The sequence below is a fragment of the Semicossyphus pulcher genome, unplaced genomic scaffold (genome assembly GCF_022749685.1).
Source record: "Semicossyphus pulcher isolate SPU_LCO1_2020_fin unplaced genomic scaffold, fSemPul1.0.p SCAF_41, whole genome shotgun sequence".
Taxonomy (NCBI): domain Eukaryota; kingdom Metazoa; phylum Chordata; class Actinopteri; order Labriformes; family Labridae; genus Semicossyphus; species Semicossyphus pulcher.
The window spans coordinates 665,621-686,340 of NW_027211717.1; the positions used below are offsets into that span (position 1 = coordinate 665,621).

General features: G+C 39.1%; 1 protein-coding gene across 2 annotated transcripts; it reads right to left on the minus strand.

Moving 5' to 3' along the window:
• Positions 1-238: 238 nt before the first annotated feature.
• On the minus strand, positions 239-16,246 carry itgb2 (integrin, beta 2). Of its 2 annotated transcripts, XM_069680761.1 has the most exons (16): positions 16,222-16,246; positions 14,405-14,456; positions 13,781-13,878; positions 12,446-12,647; positions 11,857-12,027; positions 9,498-9,739; positions 9,047-9,205; positions 8,802-8,897; positions 8,629-8,718; positions 8,376-8,513; positions 8,106-8,296; positions 7,531-7,763; positions 7,217-7,436; positions 6,838-7,052; positions 5,326-5,492; positions 239-1,389 (listed from the first exon to the last, which is right to left on the minus strand). In XM_069680761.1, the coding sequence occupies exons 2-16, from the start codon at positions 14,451-14,453 to the stop codon at positions 1,324-1,326; spliced, it is 2,337 nt and encodes a 778-aa protein (XP_069536862.1). In that variant the 5' UTR covers positions 14,454-14,456; positions 16,222-16,246; the 3' UTR covers positions 239-1,323. The 2 variants fall into 2 exon arrangements, with proteins under 2 accessions (XP_069536862.1, XP_069536863.1); XM_069680762.1 differs by lacking the exon at positions 16,222-16,246 and having other exon boundaries at positions 13,781-13,906; positions 14,405-14,422.
• Between the last annotated feature and the right edge of the window lie 4,474 nt (positions 16,247-20,720).

Genomic DNA, 20,720 nt, shown 5'->3' on the forward strand with positions numbered 1-20,720 from the left:
TTGTCTGTTAACAATGACTTAACGAGTTAACCAGTTAACTAATTCATCCTGACTTATGTCCTTAACACATGGGTGAATATGTCTAGACCCAAAAGATGTCAACTTCTGGAACCCAGCGCTTTAATTCCTTTTAAAAATATTTTTCATTTACTTTTATTTTGAAAGGTCACATGATGAGTGCAACCAATGATCAGCTAATCACATGACAATGTGAGATCAGCTCATCTCTGTAGTCTGGTTGATGATGTAGATACTTGAACTTTATTGAGTAAACCACATTTAATCCCACCAATTTGTTTCCATATAAAAACAAGTAATTTTTACATTTGTTCCATAAGGACGTCTGTCTTGCATTTACTCTTATCAGAAAAACATATTGATGCCAAGCCTACACATATACACCAATCATCCATACAATTATGACCATTAAAGTAAACAACATTGAGTATCTCATTACAATGGCACCTGTCAGAGGGTGGGGTATGTTAGGCAGACAGACATTTAAACTGGGAAAATGTTTAAAACCTTTTGACCATTTTATTTTACATGCATTTTGGTTTTGTAGACATAAACAATTATTTTAAGTTTAACATCTACAGAAAAACAGCTCTTTACTACAAAATAAGTACCAATATATAATAAATGATACATCCATTCATAATGTTACACATACTGTACCTCTCATGCTTTGTACATTATAAGCTACACTACATAAAATATCTCGCGTGCGTTTTATAAGCATAACTGCATAATTTTTTGAATAATAAGTAATGATAAACTCTGGGTACAGTGGTCACTCAAATGTCTCACTCTTCAGTGAAGGTCCGTTGGTCACAGGTCTCACTCTCCAGTGATGGTCGGGTTGGTCACAGGTCTCACTCTCCAGTGAAGGTCTGTTGGTAACAGGTCTCACTCTTCAGTGAAGGTCCGTTGGTCACAGGTCTCACTCTCCAGTGATGGTCGGGTTGGTCACAGGTCTCACTCTCCAGTGAAGGTCTGTTGGTAACAGGTCTCACTCTTCAGTGAAGGTCCGTTGGTCACAGGTCTCACTCTCCAGTGAAGGTCGGGTCGGTCACAGGTCTCACTCTCCAGTGAAGGTCCGTTGGTCACAGGTCTCACTCTCCAGTGAAGGTCGGGTTGGTCACAGGTCTCACTCTCCAGTGAAGGTCGGGTTGGTCACAGGTCTCACTCTCCAGTGATGGTCGGGTTGGTCACAGGTCTCACTCTCCAGTGAAGGTCTGTTGGTCACAGGTCTCACTCTTCAGTGATGGTCGGGTTGGTCACAGGTCTCACTCTCCAGTGAAGGTCCGTTGTTCACAGGTCTCACTCTCCAGTGAAGGTCGGGTTGGTCACGGTGGTGGTGGCGTTTTGGAACAGAGGGTTGACATCCTGGGAAAAACCAACAATTATTTTTATTTTCTAATTTGTTTCAAATTTACTGAAGTTCAAAACTTCTACAGAACAAGCACATTCCCAAAAACAGTGTCACTGATGCTCAATTTCTTCAGCACAATGCAGAAGGAGGACAGTTACTTTCCCAGTAAAAGCTGGTATTTCAGTGCTGGCAAAGTCTTTAACAACAGCGGCAATGGGCTGGTTCTACCAAAAGGCTGCTGTTGTCAATAAAATATGGGGGGGTGAACTACCTGTTTCCTCAATCAAATCAAATCACACTTTATTTATAAAACACTTTTCGTACAAAATTGCTGAGATGAGGATTTCCGCTCTACCCACCAACGGGGCTCTGTGGTGGAATGTACCCCCGTTTTGGAAGTCTCCTGTTTTTTCGGTTTGTGTTGAGTTGTTAACTGGCATTTTCATTTTGTTCACAAAAGTTTGGGAGCACATTTTTATGGAGTAGCAAAACGTTATTATGACTAACGATATGAAGATAATGTCGCTGAATGTAAACGGTTTAAATGTACCACTGAAAAGGGAAAAGGTTATGATAAGAGACTCACTTATCTCGGTTCGAACATGGAAAATTAAAAAGATGTGGGTACAGAAATCTATATTATAGCACATACAAAGAGGGACCCAGAAGAGGTGTTGTAACATTAATATCAAGCACAACTCAATTTGATTATGAAAAGGAATTCAAAGATAAAGAAGGGAGGTATATTATAGTAAAGGCAAGATTAGAGAGTCTCAAAAGAACTAAAATGCAGTCAACACAATTCATGTCACTGGATGAGATGGGGATGACCGGTGTTTGGAGAAACCTACATCCTTTGGAAAAAGATTTCACACATTTCTCTGCTGCTCATAAAGTATATTCAAGGACAGATTGTTTTTATGAATGTAGGTGATATCCACAGAGTAAAGGAATGTAGGATTGGCAGGGCAGACGTGTCGGACCATAACCCACTCTATTTAAAAATACAACTTAATAACAGACAACAACAAACAGTATGGAGACTCAATGTAGGAATATTAAACAATGAACAAAGAAAGGAGAATAGAAGAGCAGAAATAAAAAGACACATAGAAGAACGATAACGGAGCAGTAGACCAGACAGTACTCTGGGATGCAATGAAAGTGGTCATTAAGAGAAAACTGACAGCTGAGACTGCACATGTAAAGAGGGTTCAGTTGGAGTCAGACAGAACATACACTGGAAAATGAAGGAAATCGGAGCAGGACTTTCAGAATACAAAATTCCAAAGATATATCAACATCTCAAGGAATCGAAAACATGAAACATACTCGTTACGAACAACAAAATATTACTCGAAGTGGAAACAAGAAACAAGTTATTTTAACAGACCTTTTACAAATCAGGCTCAAGGGCTACTAAGCTGTTAGCAAAACGTATACGTAAACAGCAAGTAATTAATAATATACACAAGATCAGAGACCCTCATACGAACAAGTTAACATATATATACCAGAGGACACAGAGAAAATATTCCAGAGACATAAGGAGGAATTAAACACACAAACCACATCTGCAGATGAAGAGGAAATCAGAGCATTTCTTAATTCATAGATCTGCCTTCAATTGGTATATACAATTGAGACACTAATGGCCGATGTAACAACCGCTACTCCTGGCTTCCTTTAATTGGACACTACAAAACTACACCATCATGGACTGAAGCAATTACATCAGTTATCCCAAAACTAGGAAGGGACAAGGAATACTGTGGGAACTATAGACCAACCTCATTGCTAAATGTGGATTATAAAATATGTAAAATAATTATTTAGAAATGATTAAGCACCTTTATGACAGAAATGATCGAGGAAGACCAAATAGGATTTACAAGAGGACGTCAAACTCACGATATTATCAGAAGAACCCAACATATAGTAGATCAGGCAGGAAAGAAAAAACGTGGTACTGTGTTAGTAAGTGTAGTGCAGAAAAAGCATTTTGGGTCAATTGGAAATTCCTTTACATGGCGCTAGAACGATTCGGATTTAACAGTAAATCAATACAGTGTGTGAAGACATTATACCAAGATCCCACTGGTAGAAATAAAATGAATGGAAACCTAACAGACAAATTTAGAATACAGAGGTCAACTAGGCCAGGATGTTGTCCGTCACCCTGTCACCTTATTTGCTCTCTTTATAGAACCTTTGGCAGAAGACACTTCGTCAAAACGCATAAATTAAGGGAGTTATGATAAATTGTATAGAACATAAAATAGGACTTTTTGCTGACTACGTCATAGCCTTTCTCAAAAAGCCGAATAAATCATTACCTGTACTGATGAAACTCCTAGAAACATATGGTCACCTCTCCGGATACAGAATTAATATTTCAAAAACACAGATACTAACATTCAATTATACTCCATCAAAGTTGATTCAGGAAACATTTAGTTTCAATTGGAATCTAAAGAAAATAAAATATCTAGGTGTCACCATTACTAAAGAACTATCTAAACTATACAAGGCAAACTATAACAAGATAAATCAAGAGATACAAAAAGACATTGAAAGATGGTCTGCTCTACTGCTAGATTTTAACTCAAGAATTGAGATCATCAAAATGAATGTTGAACCTTCATGTTCCAATCCCTACCTATAGAGGTCCCCCAAACACAATTTGTTACCTGGGACAGGATAATATCAAGGTTTATATGGGGAGGCAAAAAGCCGAGAGTAAAGTACGAAACTCTCCAGCTACCAAAAGACTAAGGGGGTAAGGGTGCCAATTTAAAGGGGCTATATATAAGATTTCACATATATTCATCAATGAAATTTCATTTTTTATTGCCAATGTGTGAAGGGATAGAAGAGGAACTGATATTGAGACCTTCCCCAACTTCCTCCGTTAGCCCTAACAGCCTGTGGGCTGCTTTTTATTTAAAGCACTCAGGAAGGTTTTTCCACGAAACAAGAGGATGTAACGTATCTAGTGTTCGCGAGTACCTAACAATGTGCAACACGAGACAACGCAAGCTGTGAAATGGAGATGGATAATGCCAACAAACGACAGCACCCACAACGACACCAACACAAACTACACACAAGAATAAAAACAAAAAAAACTTTTATCTAGTGAAGCCCGTCTGACCAAACAGGAATGTGATCGACATCAGGGGGAAACTAGAATCAACGTCGGCAGGGCCTGCGAATCATGGAGACCTTCGACTGCTTTGGGGATCAAAACAGACCCAGGACTTTTTTTTCTCTCACAGCACAAGAGCTTCATCCCAGCTCTCACCAGCCGCCCTGCCCCGCCTGGCTAATGTTCGCTGATGCTTGTGATGATTTGCTGGTTCGCCAGCGTAATTTGCAGTTTGTTACAAAGCTCAATGCCTGAGTCATGCAGTGTATTTATGTTAGAGCTAGTTGGCTAACCTTAGCATGCTTGCTAACATTATGACTACCAAAATACTATCTGAGTGTGTATGTCGGTTATTTAGCTTGACAAATAACTTTGCCAGCTAACATGACAAACGGTATTGATTTCGTAAATTATGTAGCAGAACAAAGCAAATGTGTATAACTCCCGATTGTTTTCTATTAGCCAATATCATTGCATTACCCGCCTAGGCTAAGGTTTGCTAGCCTGCTGTAAGCTGTCAACAAGCTACCGTTCGGCCAGTTAGGAACAGTGGATAGAGATAGTAGAGGAAATATACAAAATGGAAAAACTGACACAGCGATTACAAAAGGCACCAATGGAAGAAATGGACACTGTTCAGGACACATTACAGCAACGAGGATTCAAACAGAATTTGTATTTTTTTTGTACTCACCTTTTATTTTTGTTTGTTTACTTGTTTGTCTACATGTTAATTTGTAGGCTTTGTATGTTTATAAATGCCAAAACGCCCAATAAAAACTAAAGATATATGCAGTCTCACCTTTCCCCACTTGGATTTCTTCTTTTCATTTTCAAATTTCTTGAATTCTTTTACATCCTTCATGTAGATGAGGATCTTGATAAGCATCAGCAGCAGGATGCCGATGAGAGCCACAGACGCGATGGATCCAGCGATGATCGCTACGACGCTGGGCGGTTCTGGACAGTCTGGAGGAACAGGGATGAATTACGGAAGAGTTAAAACACATGCTATTATGCATTAATTGCTACTGCTATTGACAAATAATCAAATACTTGCATGGTTGTCTGCTGGTCACTTTTAGACTCAAATGTCTGAACAACTATGTGATTAATTGTCAATCATTTTGAACAGATGTACATGATCCCTGAGGATGAATCCTTTTTAACGTAAGAGACTTTTCCAGGTATACCACGGTGAAGTTAACTTTAATAATTTGACTAAAATGTAAATAATACAATGCGTGGCCACAGTTTGCTTCAGACATTCATGTTCCCCTGAGGATGGTTTTAATAACTGTAGTAATTCTCTAACTTTCCTTCCGGCACCATCATCAGGTCATTTGTATGAGTCCAATTCTTTGGTTATGAACAAAGGCCTGCAAAACTTCCCATAAGCCTCAGCTTCACTTTGTGTTTAGTGCTTGTTATGATCCTCAGGTTTGGTGTGTTTGTTTTGTTGTTTTTGTGGTGCTTCTTCTCTCCCCCTCGTTGATTAATTTACGTCCATGCCAGATCATCTGCATCACAGACGTCACCTGTTCCTCTGCAGGATTCCCCCCTAAGCCACGCCTCTGGACCGCCCACCTTCATTTGCCATCATTGTTCCCAGCTGTTTGTCTAATCCGAGAATCTCTAAAAGCCACTCAGCGGACTCGATTTCTGTTCATATCCGTATTTGCACCACACTGAGGGAGTTTTCTTTGTTAGCAATACAGTTTGTTTATGGGTGGCTGCTTCTATGTATTTTTTTTTTTTTTTGCACAGGTAAAATTAGTGTAGTAAGAAAGGGTTTAATTCTCACTTCATCATTTTCTTTGAACTCAGCAAAGCAGCACGTACAATGTGAGGTAGGAATATGTTTGAGTTAGAGGAGCTAAATGAGGCAGGGAACAAAGGGCTGCGGGACAAATCAACAACCCAACTTTCTGTTGAATTGTTTTTAGAAAGCTTCTTATAATTTTTTTGTTTATAAACCTTTTTTTGGCTTGTAAACAATAACCGGTTTGTTTGCCTGATTACATTTAATGTAATCATGTTATGTTGTAACAGTGCTGTTATCAAATGTTAGCATGTCTGAACATGGTAATTACTGCTAACATTACCATCTTATCATTATTATTATGAACATATTGACAGCGTATGTAAGCATTTAGCTAAAAGCACTGCTGTTTGTCAGTACAGCTTCACAGAGCTGCTAGGAGAGTGTTAGCCTTGTAAAATCTTATCTGTAAAAAGTAGTGAAACCACTAACTGTGCTTTGAAATGATGTGTTTAAATTTAGGGAGTTTTCTGTGGTTGATGAGTAGCTCACCTCTCTGTGTCAGAATCTCAGCCTTGTAGTTATCCATTCCGGTTAGCTGCTGCAGCTTGAATTTGATCCAGCAGCCGTTCGAGTCCTTCTGCAGGCACTGTTTGCTTGTTATGGTAAACTGCTCAACCATCTCAGCATCAATGCTTCTGCTACAGGCCACACTGCAGTTTTTTTTAAAGGCACCGGAGTCAAAGCCCAGGCATTCGATGCAGTTTCTGAAAACAATTTATAGAATCTGTTAATACTCACGTAAGTAATTGAGCTACTTTACTCACTAATAAACAAACACTGGCAAGTCCCTACTTGTAATTAGGTGAAGTAAAAGCTTTGATAATAATTTGATAATGAAAGTAGAGCATTAGTCTTTAGAAGTACATACAGTTTGGTCTGACAGGGGTCGGGGCAACCGAGGCAGGTCTGACACCGAGGTCGCTGGTATTCCCCCTTACACTCGCAGCGGTTACACTTACAGCTTCCTCTGCCAAAGCACACTGTGCTGTTAGCAGTTCGACAGCCCTCTTCAGACGTCTTACACTGACAGGCGGAGCCCTCGTAGCCCGTGTTACATTTACATGTCCCACAGTTGCATTTCCCGTTACCTACAAGTGTAGAGTTAGAGCTCTCATGTACTTATTTATGCTTGATTTTGTGTGTACAACTTTAAAATGTAGATTATCAGGAGTGAACATCTACCTCCACACAGTTCATTCTGGAACTTCTCACAGTGTTCATCGTCACACTCGCAGAAATCACCATGGTAACCGATTCCACTCTCTGTGGAGTGGCACTGACACCGACCACACACACAGTCTCCCCGGCCCTCACACTCGGTGCCGTTCTGCAGCCGACAGGAAGCTCGCAGCGAGCGCTCATCTCTGTCTCCGACCGAGCACTCACAGAACTGTCCGACAAAGCCTTCACTGCAGCTGAACATGATTGAGAAGATTTAATGTGACTGGACACGACTTAGAAAATAAAATCAGGCTAATCATTAAATTAATTATTTTCATTATTTCTATCAGTTAAAAAACATTTTTTGAGCTGTGTATTTTTACGACCTGTAATAATACAAATGACACATTTTGTAATAACATATGACTGTTTGCTAGTTTGAGCTCCTGGATGAGACTTAATCTTAAACCATCAGTTTTCTCATTTGTTGGTTGAAGTAGAACTAAAATAATAACTTTATGTACATGCTCATGAAATCTAAAGACGTTTCACTACCTGATAAATCACTGACGCTGTGTCTGAGGTGTAAATGTTACCTGCAGATCCCACAGTTGACTCGTCCTTTGCCTGAGCAGTGTTGGCGGGTTGTGGTCGTAGAATTTTCACACTGACAGTCACATTCTGTCGATAAACTCACTGTCAGCGTGTCTTTGATACCCAGAGGTCTAATAGTGAAAGATTTTCCCGTCATGCACGAGTAAGCTGTCACCGTGACGTCAAAAGAAATCTGCAGAGAGCAGGTGTTATACATTTTTACAGCATTTTAAATATCTTGACTCAAAGGTGAAATTAAAAAAAGGACTCACCTCCTGTCCCGCACGGACGTCGTCACAAATTCCTTCACTCTCCCCTGGTGGTCCGGCATTCGCACATTTAGGGGTGTAGAAGACCCTCACTTTGTCGGGCAGATTGTCGTGAGTCAGAGTAACTTTGGAGGACAAGCGCTATATTTTTAAACATACAGATGTGAACAAAAACAATTTCTTCAATTTCAAAGTATAAAGAACAATAGTGAAAATAAATGTGCACACAAAGAAAATCTTAAAGATTATGACTTACAGCATAGGCTTTTTCAATCAAACCAACCACATTTCTAGAATCTGTTGACAAAACTCCAACCGCCGAATTAGGAATGATGTGGGAGAGTTGCTGCAATAAAACATTAATTTGTAATGTTTAAGGTGTTATCTTAATTGAAAAAAAGAGATACAAAAGTGAAAATGTATGTTCACCGTGTACACGCTCTCTACTTCCTTTGTTACTGCAAATATCGTCTGAATATTGTTTTTTTCCAGCTGCGTTGCTAGTTGTCCAACAGACGGGTAATCCTGCACAACAATCAACAAAATTTGTAAAATAATGTTCATGTCAAGTGAGTGATATTTAATAAGAACATTAGTGCTGATAATAAGTCAGGCATCAGTAATGATAACATGGCACTGCAAACCTTTTTGACCTTCTGGGACTCTGTACTTACTATCTGACTGCTCTTGGTGTAAAGGTCGTTCACCATGTGGCATCGCTCATCATTCGGTTCCAGTATGCCGGCCAGTTTACCATCGCCAGCCATGTGGAAACCAGCATCAGTGGTCAAAACGATGAGCCGGGTGCTGCTGTTCCTCCAACCAATTTGATCCTATTTAACAAAGACCAGCAAAATTCAAATGTTCCATATTAAATAATAATAAAATATTTTACAAAGACCAGCACAATTATTTTATTTTTGACTCATAGTGATGAACTCATGCTAGCTTTCTCTGTGTAACTCACTGTATGATGTAGTGATCGATTGGTTGAATGGTTGATTGAATGATTAATTTAATGGTTGGTTGGTTGATTAATTTATTAAATGACTGATTGAATGATTTGTTGGTTGGTTGATTTTTTGATTGATTGATGGTTAGTTAGTGGATTGGTTTAGGGCTTACCCCGCACACTGTGGCCTGCATCATGGCGTCCAGACTTCCTTCAGGAGTGTCCAGGTTTCCAGAGATGAACTGCTCCGTCACCTTCCTCGTGAACTCTTTTGCGCTTGGCGTCATATTGAGAACATGTCTGTAGCCAAAGGCAGCCTGGCACTGCTGGTCGTCTTCATCACAAGGTTTCTGCAGCTTCTGTTCGTTGGTGTTGGTGTAAGGAAGAACAGTCTTATCGACAAAGGCCCCAAACCCTGAAGTTATAGACACAGATGTTTTTTTATTCAATTTTTTCTCCTTTTCAAACTTAAACATTTCAGAACACTCTTTGTCCTCTAGCTTTAATCTCATATTTGTCCTTTTAATCATTGACATCATTTTTTAAATTGGCTTCTGTCTCCACACACCTTCAATCTTCAGTCATCACAGTTAAACAGACAAATATTCATGTTATTCAATGTTCATATGAAGAGGCAGCTCAGTATCTTTCTGCTCTCTGTTCTCACCTTTAAAAAAAAAAAAAGTATTTAACCTTTATTTAACCAGGCACGTCATTAAGAACAAATTCTTGTTTAAAATGGCGGCCGGGCAAAAGGCCTCTTGAGGGAATAGGGGTAGGGGCTAAAAAGGAAATGTCAAAAGTTAAAAAGGCAGCAACACACATTGAAACATCAACATGCAGTGCCTACATGGCATGCAGTTTAGCACACAAGCATTGGGCAGGTAGCTAGCAGGCAAACAGTGACATACAAACAAGACAGGCGAAGCATACACAAGCAGCATGACAAACAGGCAAGACAAAAAACAGCAGAAAATGACCATTATATGCACAGGACAACAGTAAGCAGCAAACAGACAGATTAGTTGATTTTTTTTGTTTTAGGTGGAGAAACAGCAGCATGTTTCAGTGAGAATGTCCGTAATAGAGTCCTTGAAAACTGACGTTGAGATAAAATTGTCCACTTGAAGTGTTTTGTGTAGATTGTTCCAGTCCTTGGCTGCAGCAGCCCAGATCGAGCTCTGAGGGCGGATTCACACCAGCCTTGTTTGTTCCGATTGAACCGAAACCTGGAGTGTTTGTCCCCTTGGTTTTCGTTTAGGTTGGTGTGAAAGCCGGAATCGAACTCTGGTGCGGACCAAACAACCGGACCATGGTCTGCTAGAAAGGCGGGTCTCGGTCCGTTTTCAAACAAACCACGGTCCGGTTTGATTCTGGTGTGAACATAAACTGACTTAAAGTAGGACCAAATACAGGAAGCAAAACAAAAAACTTGCCTTGCAGAGACACGCAGCAAGATAGGACAGACGTGGGGGAGCAATGAGGAAATAGAAATATGGGCTGACCAAACTATTTCACAAATGCTTGTGGAAACGTAGGAGAACACGGAGGTGTTCAAACTGTTAAGTGAAAAACTAAAGGAGAAAGGAACTGAATGATCTGGAACAATGTTGGTTAAAAGTAAAAAACTCTGACAATAAAACATTAAAGTCGATCTTGTTGAGTGTGATTGATCAGTCTGCTCTCCCTCTTTGTTTACTCCAGGGAGTTTCCTCGCCTACCAAAACTTTTAGTTCGCTGGTAAAAGCTGCCGTGTGAACACAAACCAAACTCGAGGCAAAATGCAACATTGTAATAATTTGATCTTTGATTCGGACCAAACAAACGGACATTAGGTGTGAATGCGCCCTGAGTAACAAGTTGAAACTCAGGAACAGGCAACTAGAGAACACGAACAGATGAGATAAGAGATCAGGTTCTGGTTTATGTTAAGGTTCTGGTTTTAGTACCGTTTCAGTTTAAGGTTCAGGTTCACTCGGCTGGAAATTATAGGCAGAATCAAACATGAATAATCACAGGCAAAATGTGGATATTAGCCTGTTAGCCTGTGTCTAATGGGGGCGACAGAGAGGCATATATATCAAAGCAGGACTGAGGAGGATGTCGCGTTGATCTCATACATCAGACGCATCACAGACTTCCTCCACTTACTTTTTCTGACACAAACTATACTTAAGTATTTTCGTATACTAATAAGAAAACTGCTACAGTCAGGGAAGAATTATATGAATTACTGAAACAGAAGCATGACAGACACGATGTGGTCACAAACCTCATATGACCTCATGTGACAAACCAGTCAATGATTAAATCAATACTTAAATTTACAAACAATTCTTTTGATTCAATCTATTTAAAGTCACTCTTAAAAAAATACCATCTTATTGTCTTTTTTTGTGTATTACATATCCAGGTATTGGTTACCAGGTTGTGTTTACTGATACATGATGCGTACCAAATAATTTCTTGGTAAGTTGTGGCTGTATTATAAAGTGTTACCACATATTAATATAAACAACTCTAATAAATTACCTATTCGACCATGGTCAGTGATTTTCTCCAGAGCTACAAAAAGATCTTTTCCCAGTTCTTTGACATTTTTTAAGTCGTCTTTCATGGAGTAAGACAAGTCCATCAGGTAGTAGAGATCCACTGGATAACCCTGAACTCTTTTAAAGGAAACACTGAAGGTCTGAGAAAGTCCTGAAAACACAAAAGATACAATCAGTGATGAAAGAAAAGACTATGAAAAACTAACATATCATGTATTACAAAAGTAATATTATAATTTTCATATATGTGTCACAACAACAAATACTATTGTTTGTATAAAACAAGAAATATTACCATGTTAATGTGTAAATAAAACTAGAAATACGAAAGAACAGAATTTCTTATAAAAGTATTTGAAGTCAGCTGATACTTAAAATATCAACGAACACTAACGCAGAACTTTTTTGTACAGTTCTGCACAGATCCAGTTGAAAGTCCAAGAAAACAGGTATCCAAAGTATCTTTTAATTAATTGAAGCATTATTATTGAAGGTAACAGGTATGTGTTCTATCTTTTAATAAATTACTGCATTATTATTGAAGGTGAGCATGAAATGATTGCACTGACCCGGTCGTAGTCTCAGACGGATCCTCTGTGGACTCAGCTGGACCGGTTCTTGCTGGTTGAATGACGCAGACAGTGGATCTTTCTTTTCAAAGTCCAGATGGTTCTCAGGAAAGATGATTTCTTCGCTCCTGCAGCCTTTTTCCAATAACTTAGCTTTGGTGTCGCAGCGAACTGCTTCCTGTCTGCCTGCTTTGGTGAAATTCTCAATAAAAGAGAAAAGTATTCACCTTAGTTGTATGTTACATTATATAGTGAACTACAGTATGCTATAATTAGTGAAAATGAAGCCAGTCTGTTGGAAACTCTTTTTGACAAATACTGTGTTGAATTTACAATTATTTTATTGACTAGAGATAATGGCTATTGAGCTACTGGAACACTTAAAACGTAAAACTGTGCACGTTTTGTTAAAATAAATTAAACAAAGACGTGGTTTTGGTCAACGTTAAGATAAATACCACAATGTACGAGAGAGCAATGTAAAGTATACTGCACACTGTGTATAGCGAAAAGGATGTGTAACATTGCCGAACCATTAGTAGTAGTGAAGTAGTGTGAATGAAGTCAATATGCACCTGAAGGAAAAAAAGCAACAATTGACCCTGCTAAGATCCTGTAGCTGATGTCACTGTCGCTAACAATATGCTAATCTCAAACCAGCTATGATATTAACAAACTCAAAGTGACTGCTGACAGTTTCACATCAGACAGTGTGAACAAAAAAAATATCACCAATACTGCTGGTAATGTGTTGATAGCAAGATGCATTAGCTTAATAATAAACTGGCATGTAGCTTTGTATGTTTTTTAACTCATCAATAAGGAGGCACACATGTCGATAGTCACAAGTTGTACTAGTGATGTTGTTGAGTTCTTCTACCTCAGTACGTGTAACTGCAGGCTGATTGTTCACCAGGTGACAGCTTTATAAACAGCCGGTGTTTTGGCCGGCTGTGGTTCAGTGGTAGAGTTGGTCGTCTCTCAATCAGAAGGTTGGGGTTCAATCCCTGACTGCTACAGTCACATGTCTAAGTTGGGCAAAGCACTGAACCCCATATTCCTCGTGGTGGCATAGCCATCAAGAATGAAATTGGCACTTAGGCCTTTGCCGTCAGTGTGTGAATGAGTGCTAATAGGTGATTGTGACATGTAGTTTAAAAGTGCTTTGAGTGGTCGGAAGACTAGAAAAGCGCTTTGTAAGTACAGTCCATTTACCATTAACTGTAGGATGGTCAGGTTACAGCTTTATGAACAATAGGTGTTATTAGTACTGTGCGTGGTAGGTTGATGGCCACTGCTGTACATAGAGCACAGTAGGTAAACTCTGATTCTCACCAGCTGTTTGCACCACACACAGAACGGTCCAGATCGGATACAGTCACTGCAGGAGTTGATCACAGACTTTGAGCAAACTTCTTCTTGTTGACACAACCCTGTAAAGAAAAACAGTCTCAACAGAAACTGAACAATCACCACATATTCTGTTAAATATTAAGAATAGAAACAAAAAAAACTTTGACTTTCAGTTTAAATCATCAAACCTCAGTTCTTAAATCACTGAAACCTGCATAATTTTTACAAGACGAAATTTAGGGTTAGGGTTATTAACCAATTCAGATAATGTGGGTGTCCATTTTTTGTTGCTTATGAGCACTGCATTAGATACAGTTGGTCATAACATTTGATGTACGGTGGGTTAGGGTTAGTGTTAGGAGGTTGATTATGGAAACTGTGTCTTTTAGAACTATTACTAAAGTCCTTTAATGAAACTGTATGGTGTTACATTATTCAACACCTTCATTTATCACTGACTGTTTTCATTTTATGTCCAAACTCATTTCTTAAATCTTCCTCTGCCTACCTTTCAGAGGTTCCCTAATGAGTCCAAAGACAGTTCTTTTACAATAATAATTAATAAAAACTTTTAAAACAATGAGATTGAATGTTTTGTTAAGTTACCATTTGTACTCATCAGCAGGAGCAGAAGAAACAGCTGACATGGATCCATTTCCTGATGACAAACAACAAACAGACATTCACAAGATGTCACTTCAGGTTTGAAACTGTGACCTCTGGAGTTTAGAAAAGTTCTGTGCTGATAAGTATGAAAATATTTGCTCAAATCTAAAATTACAACCATGTGTATGAATATAGATGCAACTGAAGTGTTTCTTTGAAAACAGAACAAAGTTCTGACTTTATTTTAAAAGCAGAAACAACCTTCAAGAAGATTAAATTTGAGCTCTTTCATTTCACTATTTTGAAAACAGAATGTATGAATGTTGGTCGATTTGTGATTATTTGGGAAAGTAAATGTAATTTAAAATCAGCATAATGTAGTTTTTGTTTACTTTTTTGTCATTTTTGAGATGTTGAGTCAGATGTGGAAGTTATATCCTTTACCAGAAAAAAATCTTTAAATTCAAGTGAATACATCAGATTGATAAATAAACTAAAACTTAGTTTGGGTCATGACTCACTTCTTTAACTAAAAATCATGTCCTCTGAGCGTCATGCAATCTGGGGGCATATTAAGAAATACATAAGACTAAATATAACAGTCCACTGTGTGAGCTCAGTTTAACACCAAACTCTAACATTGTGTTTCCAGTACACAAATGCGTCTCTCTTAACACCATATAAGGTAAACAGGGAAATGTTGTGACATCAGTCATTTCCTCTTTGTGACTCTCGCAAGAGAACGTTTTCATTTGTTTCTAATTTTATTCTGCTTCTTTGAGTTCAAATTAATTGATACTGTTTAAAACAGCATAAAGCTTTCAGTGGTTAAATGTTGAGGAAGCTGCTGATGGATTATTGTGGATATTTTACCTTTACAGTACATAATGTACTGCAATACAACACTGCCAAGGCCTCATGAGTGATCATCGATTTAAAGTAACAAATCTACGAACAAGTCTTTTTACAGTTTAAGTTCGATAACTGTGTCCAACCATTGAAATGGTTTACACCGTTCTTCAGACTCACAATGAAGCTTCATCTGTAGTCTGACAAAATACGCAGTAAATATGGATACTTTATGTTATAGTTTGTACATTCAATGCAGCTATTAGCTGTAGGTCGACTGAATAAAAAACACATTAAAGTCAAACCACTAAATGATTAGTCTCTCACATAAAGTACAAACAGCAGTTTATAATGTAGTTGTAAACTCGAACTACACCCAACCTAACTTCTGTTTTGTTACTTCCTTTTGTTCTAAAGTGTGCAGGTTCTAGAACGAGGCCCATTATAAAGCAGCATTATGTCCATTATTAAGTATCATAATTCCTTTGATTACACTGCATTATGCCCGTTTTGACTGCAAAGTCTTTTCATTTAAATTACAGATGTTTTCAAATTACAGTTTAGCATTAAGAACCAAATTACAATACAATTGATGGTACCTTTTCTCAAAAATGGGTCTGTCACTATTTCTTTCAGCTTCCTCAAAAAAAGCTTTTCTTCCTTGTGTGGCTTGATATGAATTTCCATAATGGCACAAACCCTAAGTCTGACCACGTAGACATTTCTTTTATATGATCGTCGTCTGACCTCTCAGAATTTATAAGAACAATTAAATATAGTTTTTCACAACATTTTTAATCGTGTTAAATACATTCATTTTGTCTTTTTTTCCATACTTTATCTGAAAAACCCAACACAAGCATCTTTTATGTAAGAATATCTAAAGATTATACAGTGAGGAGGGTTAGAAGAGTTAAAGAAACATTTCTTATTTAAAACTAAATCTTTCTAAATGAAAATGAACTTACCAGTGACAGTGGGAAGCAGCTCTTGTCTGTGGTTGACAGTTGCATTAAACACTATTTTGGTCTAGAGACTCCACCCATATGACAGGAAGTGTGAAGCAACCACCCAGGGGGTTCATAGGAGGGTTGTGTTATAACATGTGCAGTACACTTGGCCCGAACTGGAGACTTAAGACTTTTATTTGAGTCATACATAATTCACTGAAATAATGTGTTTAGACTAGAGATGTGTGAACTGTGAAATGTCTTTAGACTTGTTTTGCTGTTCTGTTCCACTGTTCTCATCAAAGTCGTTTCCAAGAACAACATCTAATTTTAGAAAAGAAAAAAAGTTATCTCGCACAACACCAAAAAGCAGACAGACATGCCAATAAATGAAAATGAAAATAAGTTATTATGGGTAAAAAAAAATTACCACATGAAAAGCTTTTTTAGTACATTATTTAGTACATACTAGAAGTTTTTCATAAGTCTATGGCTTGAGGTAAGTGTTTTGAGGAGGATTTTGGAGAAAGTATGTAAAGGATTTGTCGCAAAGGTAAGTCCATGAATTTGTGGATGATTTGTTGAAGAAATGATTCCAAATAAAGCAACCTGAAAAGGCCTACCCATGATTCCTTAAAGGCCCTGGAAACCCAAATCCACAATAGTCTTCTAACTATGTACTTTAGGGTCTTATGTACACACTAATAAGCATCTAAAAAGTTCTAGAAATTGGTTTTAATACAAACTCAAAATATTGTCATTTCTGTCTTTGTAAACTTCCCTGACATTGGCCTTGAATTGGGCGTGGTTATGCTATGGTATTGATCATGTAATAAATTCCTTGAACCAATCGTAAAATAATCAACCTCAGTTGTCCTGCCCTGACAGGTGCAATAAAACTTCTCTGCTCATCTGCCTCTCTGAGTCTGAGCTAACATGTCTCCACATATAGTGAAGGAAATAATTATTTGATCCCTTGCGGATTTTGTAAGTTTGCCCACTGACGAAGAAATTAACGGTCTCTTATTTTAATGATAGGTTTTTATAACCTTAAGGAATTGATTTGCATTTGATTGAGTGGAATAAGTATTTGATCCCCTGGCAAAACTTGACTTAGTACTTGGTGGAGAAACCCTTGTTGGCACAGAGGTCACACTGAAATCCTTGTTGTGATTGGGTCCGGTAGATACCCGTCGGTTAGGAACCCAACCCTACTGAGTTGTAGAAATAAAGGACTGTCTAACATATTTAGGGCCCGAGCACCAACGGGTGCGAGGACCCTATTGTAACTGTAGGGATTCTTCTTCTTCTTCTTCTTATTAGGGCCCGAGCACCAACGGGTGCAAGGACCCTATTGTAACTGTAGGGATTATTCTTCTTCTTCTTCTTATTAGGGCCCGAGCACCAATGGGTGCGAGGACCCTGTTGTAACCGTAGGGATTATTATTAGGGCCCGAGCACCAATGGGTGCGAGGACCCTATTGTAATTGTAAGGATTATTATTATTCTTTCATTGTCATCGAATTTTGCATTTTTCAAGGCTTAAATGTCCTCAGAGCATCATGAAACTGCGCACACTCGTCAGGTCTGGCGAAAAATTTGATATTTTATGGCCGTCTGCCACGAGATCACCAAAATGGCTCCATAGCGCCCCCTAGAAAATTGCAAAAAGGCCCCCCCAATAGAGGTTACTTTCACCTAGGTCTCTGAAATTTTGTAGGTTTGTTTATGGGGTCAAGACACACAAAAAAGCCTCTTGCACCCATACCTCAAACCCAACAGGAAGTCAGCCAGTTTGCTTTGAATGTCAGAAAAAGGGCGATTTTTGGCTGTTTTTGTCCATTTACAGGGTCGATACTTTAACGAACTCCTCCTACAGACTTGATCCAATCAACTTTAAATTCGGTCAGTGTACTGACAAGACATTGAGGATTAAAAGTTATCAAAGGCTTGACGTTTTTCGGAGGGGGAGTTGCCTTTTTGGGGGCTCAAAGTTACATGACGAATTTCGAACCAGGAAGTGGCCTTTAACTCGGCCGTACAAGTTCCAATGTGACCCAGACTTTCCATGTTTGATAAGGCTCCCGGCCTGTACGCGTTAATATACCATACTTCACTGATACTCCAAGCTCCCTCTACTGGCGGCAGGAAATGTCAGGACATTTCATGTTTTACGCTACGAGCTACTATTCAAAGACGGTACAACATATCCTCCTCAAATGTGTCTCAGTAGGGACCTAAGACCTGGATTAAGGTCTGGGGAAAACTCTGTGGCTCTGCCTCGGGAAATGTGGTCGTGGGGGCGCGGCAAAAAAACTGTCGCCAAAATACTTCGCCATGAAACTTCAAACCGCCATAACTCAACTGTACATCAACATATCTGCATCATATGTCATGTGCTTAATAAAAGTCCCATTCTGAACACATCTATATTGAACATTTGCATAACAGGCACAACGCCATCTACTGGCAACCAGGGGCGTTTCTAGACCCCCTGGGGGCCCTAGGCAAGAAGGACCATGGGGCCCCCCAGAATCATGATGAATGAAGTCCAGGACTACAGATCAGTAAAGAAATCTTTTATTAAACAATTAACATATAAAATAAATAATCAATAACATAACTATCTGAATGCAAACTTTACATACAATATATAAATAACAGAAAAACAAACATAACTGAAATGTGCAAAATTTTCAGAATGATAAAAACGCAACCAAGCAAAAAAACAAACAAACAAGGAATTGAAGTGGAACGGAAGAACTTAACCCTTGCTGTGACACCTTGGTCCTATATCCACAGTACAATAGTAGTGCCTTTTTTTTTTTTTTTTTTAACTGCTGCTTGCGGGCCTTGGCTTCTGCAAATACAGCCACTATTTCTTCCATATTTAAGGACCTCCGAACATCTCTTTCTATGGAAATCAGTGCCAGTCCTGTGAGCCTCTCCTGGCACATGGTTGACCTCAAATAAGTTTTGATCAACTTTAATGAAGAAAAGCTCCTCTCACCAGAGGCAACAGAGACAGGAAGAGTCAAGAGGAGACGCAATGCAATGCTTAAATTACTGTACAGATCCAGAAGGTTTTCACTGTATATGTAATTTAACATGTCATTTGGGCAGGTGGAGGCGTGGTCTGGAAACGTGGAGACAGCAGAATTGATCTCCAATTCTAAATCCTCTGCCTCAATGTCATGCATTGTTTTCTCCAAGTTCTTGCAACTTGCACGAAGCTTGCCACTCTTTAGCACCTGTTGCATGCTTTTCTTTGAAAACAGGAAACTGTAGAGAACATAGACATCTTCCATTTTTGAGAATCTGTCATTCAGGCTTCTAAGGGCTGTGTCTACTAAAGGGAGAAAGAACTCCCTTTTGAAGGACTCTTCTGGACTGGACTGGGTTTCTGCTGCTCCCTCATGCTGAAAGCGTTTTGCTGCTTTTCTCTGCCTTTTCTCTGGAAGCTCCATTTCAATTTCCAGTTCTTCTGCAATTTCTACTGCATCAGATTGACATGAAGCAAGCCCACTGTCCCTGAAGTTTTCCAGGTACTGCCTCACTCCCTGTGTTTCTGTTCTAAGAGTTTCCAGAGAAACATCTGGACTTTGCAGCAGCTTGCTCACAAGGTTAACCTGGTACAAGACATTGTACCAGATCATGGTGCACAACAGAAAACGCCAGGACTTCAGCTCATTATGCAAAGCATTAGCAGTGGACATTGTTTCCGAATCCCTCTTCTCCACTGCAAATGTGTGGAGAGCCGACAGTGCTTGGATAATCTGTGGCAGTTGGTATCTCACAGCCTTCACACTTTCAATACGAGCCTCCCATCTTGTTGTGGACAAAGGTTTAGGGGACAACTGCTTTACATGCTCCTTCAGAATTGCCCAGCGTTGTACAGATGAACTGAAGAGATTGTAGAGTCTTTGCAGCACACCAAAAAACGAGATGGACAGGACTGATGACTTTGCAGCATCTGCCACAACCAGATTGAGAGTGTGACTGCTGCAGGGGACACACAATGCCTTGCTGTTATTCTGCAATATTCTTGCCTGAACACCTTGTTTTTGTCCCATCATGTTGCTTCCATTGTCATATGACTGGCCACGACAGTCAGAAATGTTTAGATTATGTTTCTGCAGATGTTCCAGCAGAGTTTCAGTCAGACCCCTACCAGTTGTGTCCTCAATGTCAATGAATCCAATGAAATGCCCAGCAATAGAGACACCAACTGATGGTTCACAATTCATAATCCTCAGAACAATGGAAAGTTGTTCTTTGTGACTGATGTCAGATGTGCAGTCCATGATGACAGAGAAGTACTTTGCTTTGGTCACTCTTCTCACTATCTCTTGAAGAGTTTTGTCTCCAACAAGGGTTATTATTTCATTTTGAATGACCCCACTCAAATAGTGTACCTTTGTTTCTTTGTTTTGAATTCTTCTAATGTGCTCACTCAGCACTGGATCGTACTGTGCCATCAGTTCCACTAAGGAGAGGGAATTCCCATTGTGATGGTC

Coding starts and splice junctions, on each gene's coding strand:
- itgb2 (XM_069680761.1), bottom strand. CDS start 14,453: ATGGATCCATGTCAGCTGTTTCTTCTGCTCCTGCTGATGAGTACAAAT. Junction 12,648..13,780: donor GTGTGTGGTGCAAACAGCTG/GTGAGAATCAGA, acceptor TCTTTTATTGAG/AATTTCACCAAAGCAGGCAG. Junction 5,493..6,837: donor TGAGATTCTGACACAGAGAG/GTGAGCTACTCA, acceptor CTGTTCCTCCAG/ACTGTCCAGAACCGCCCAGC.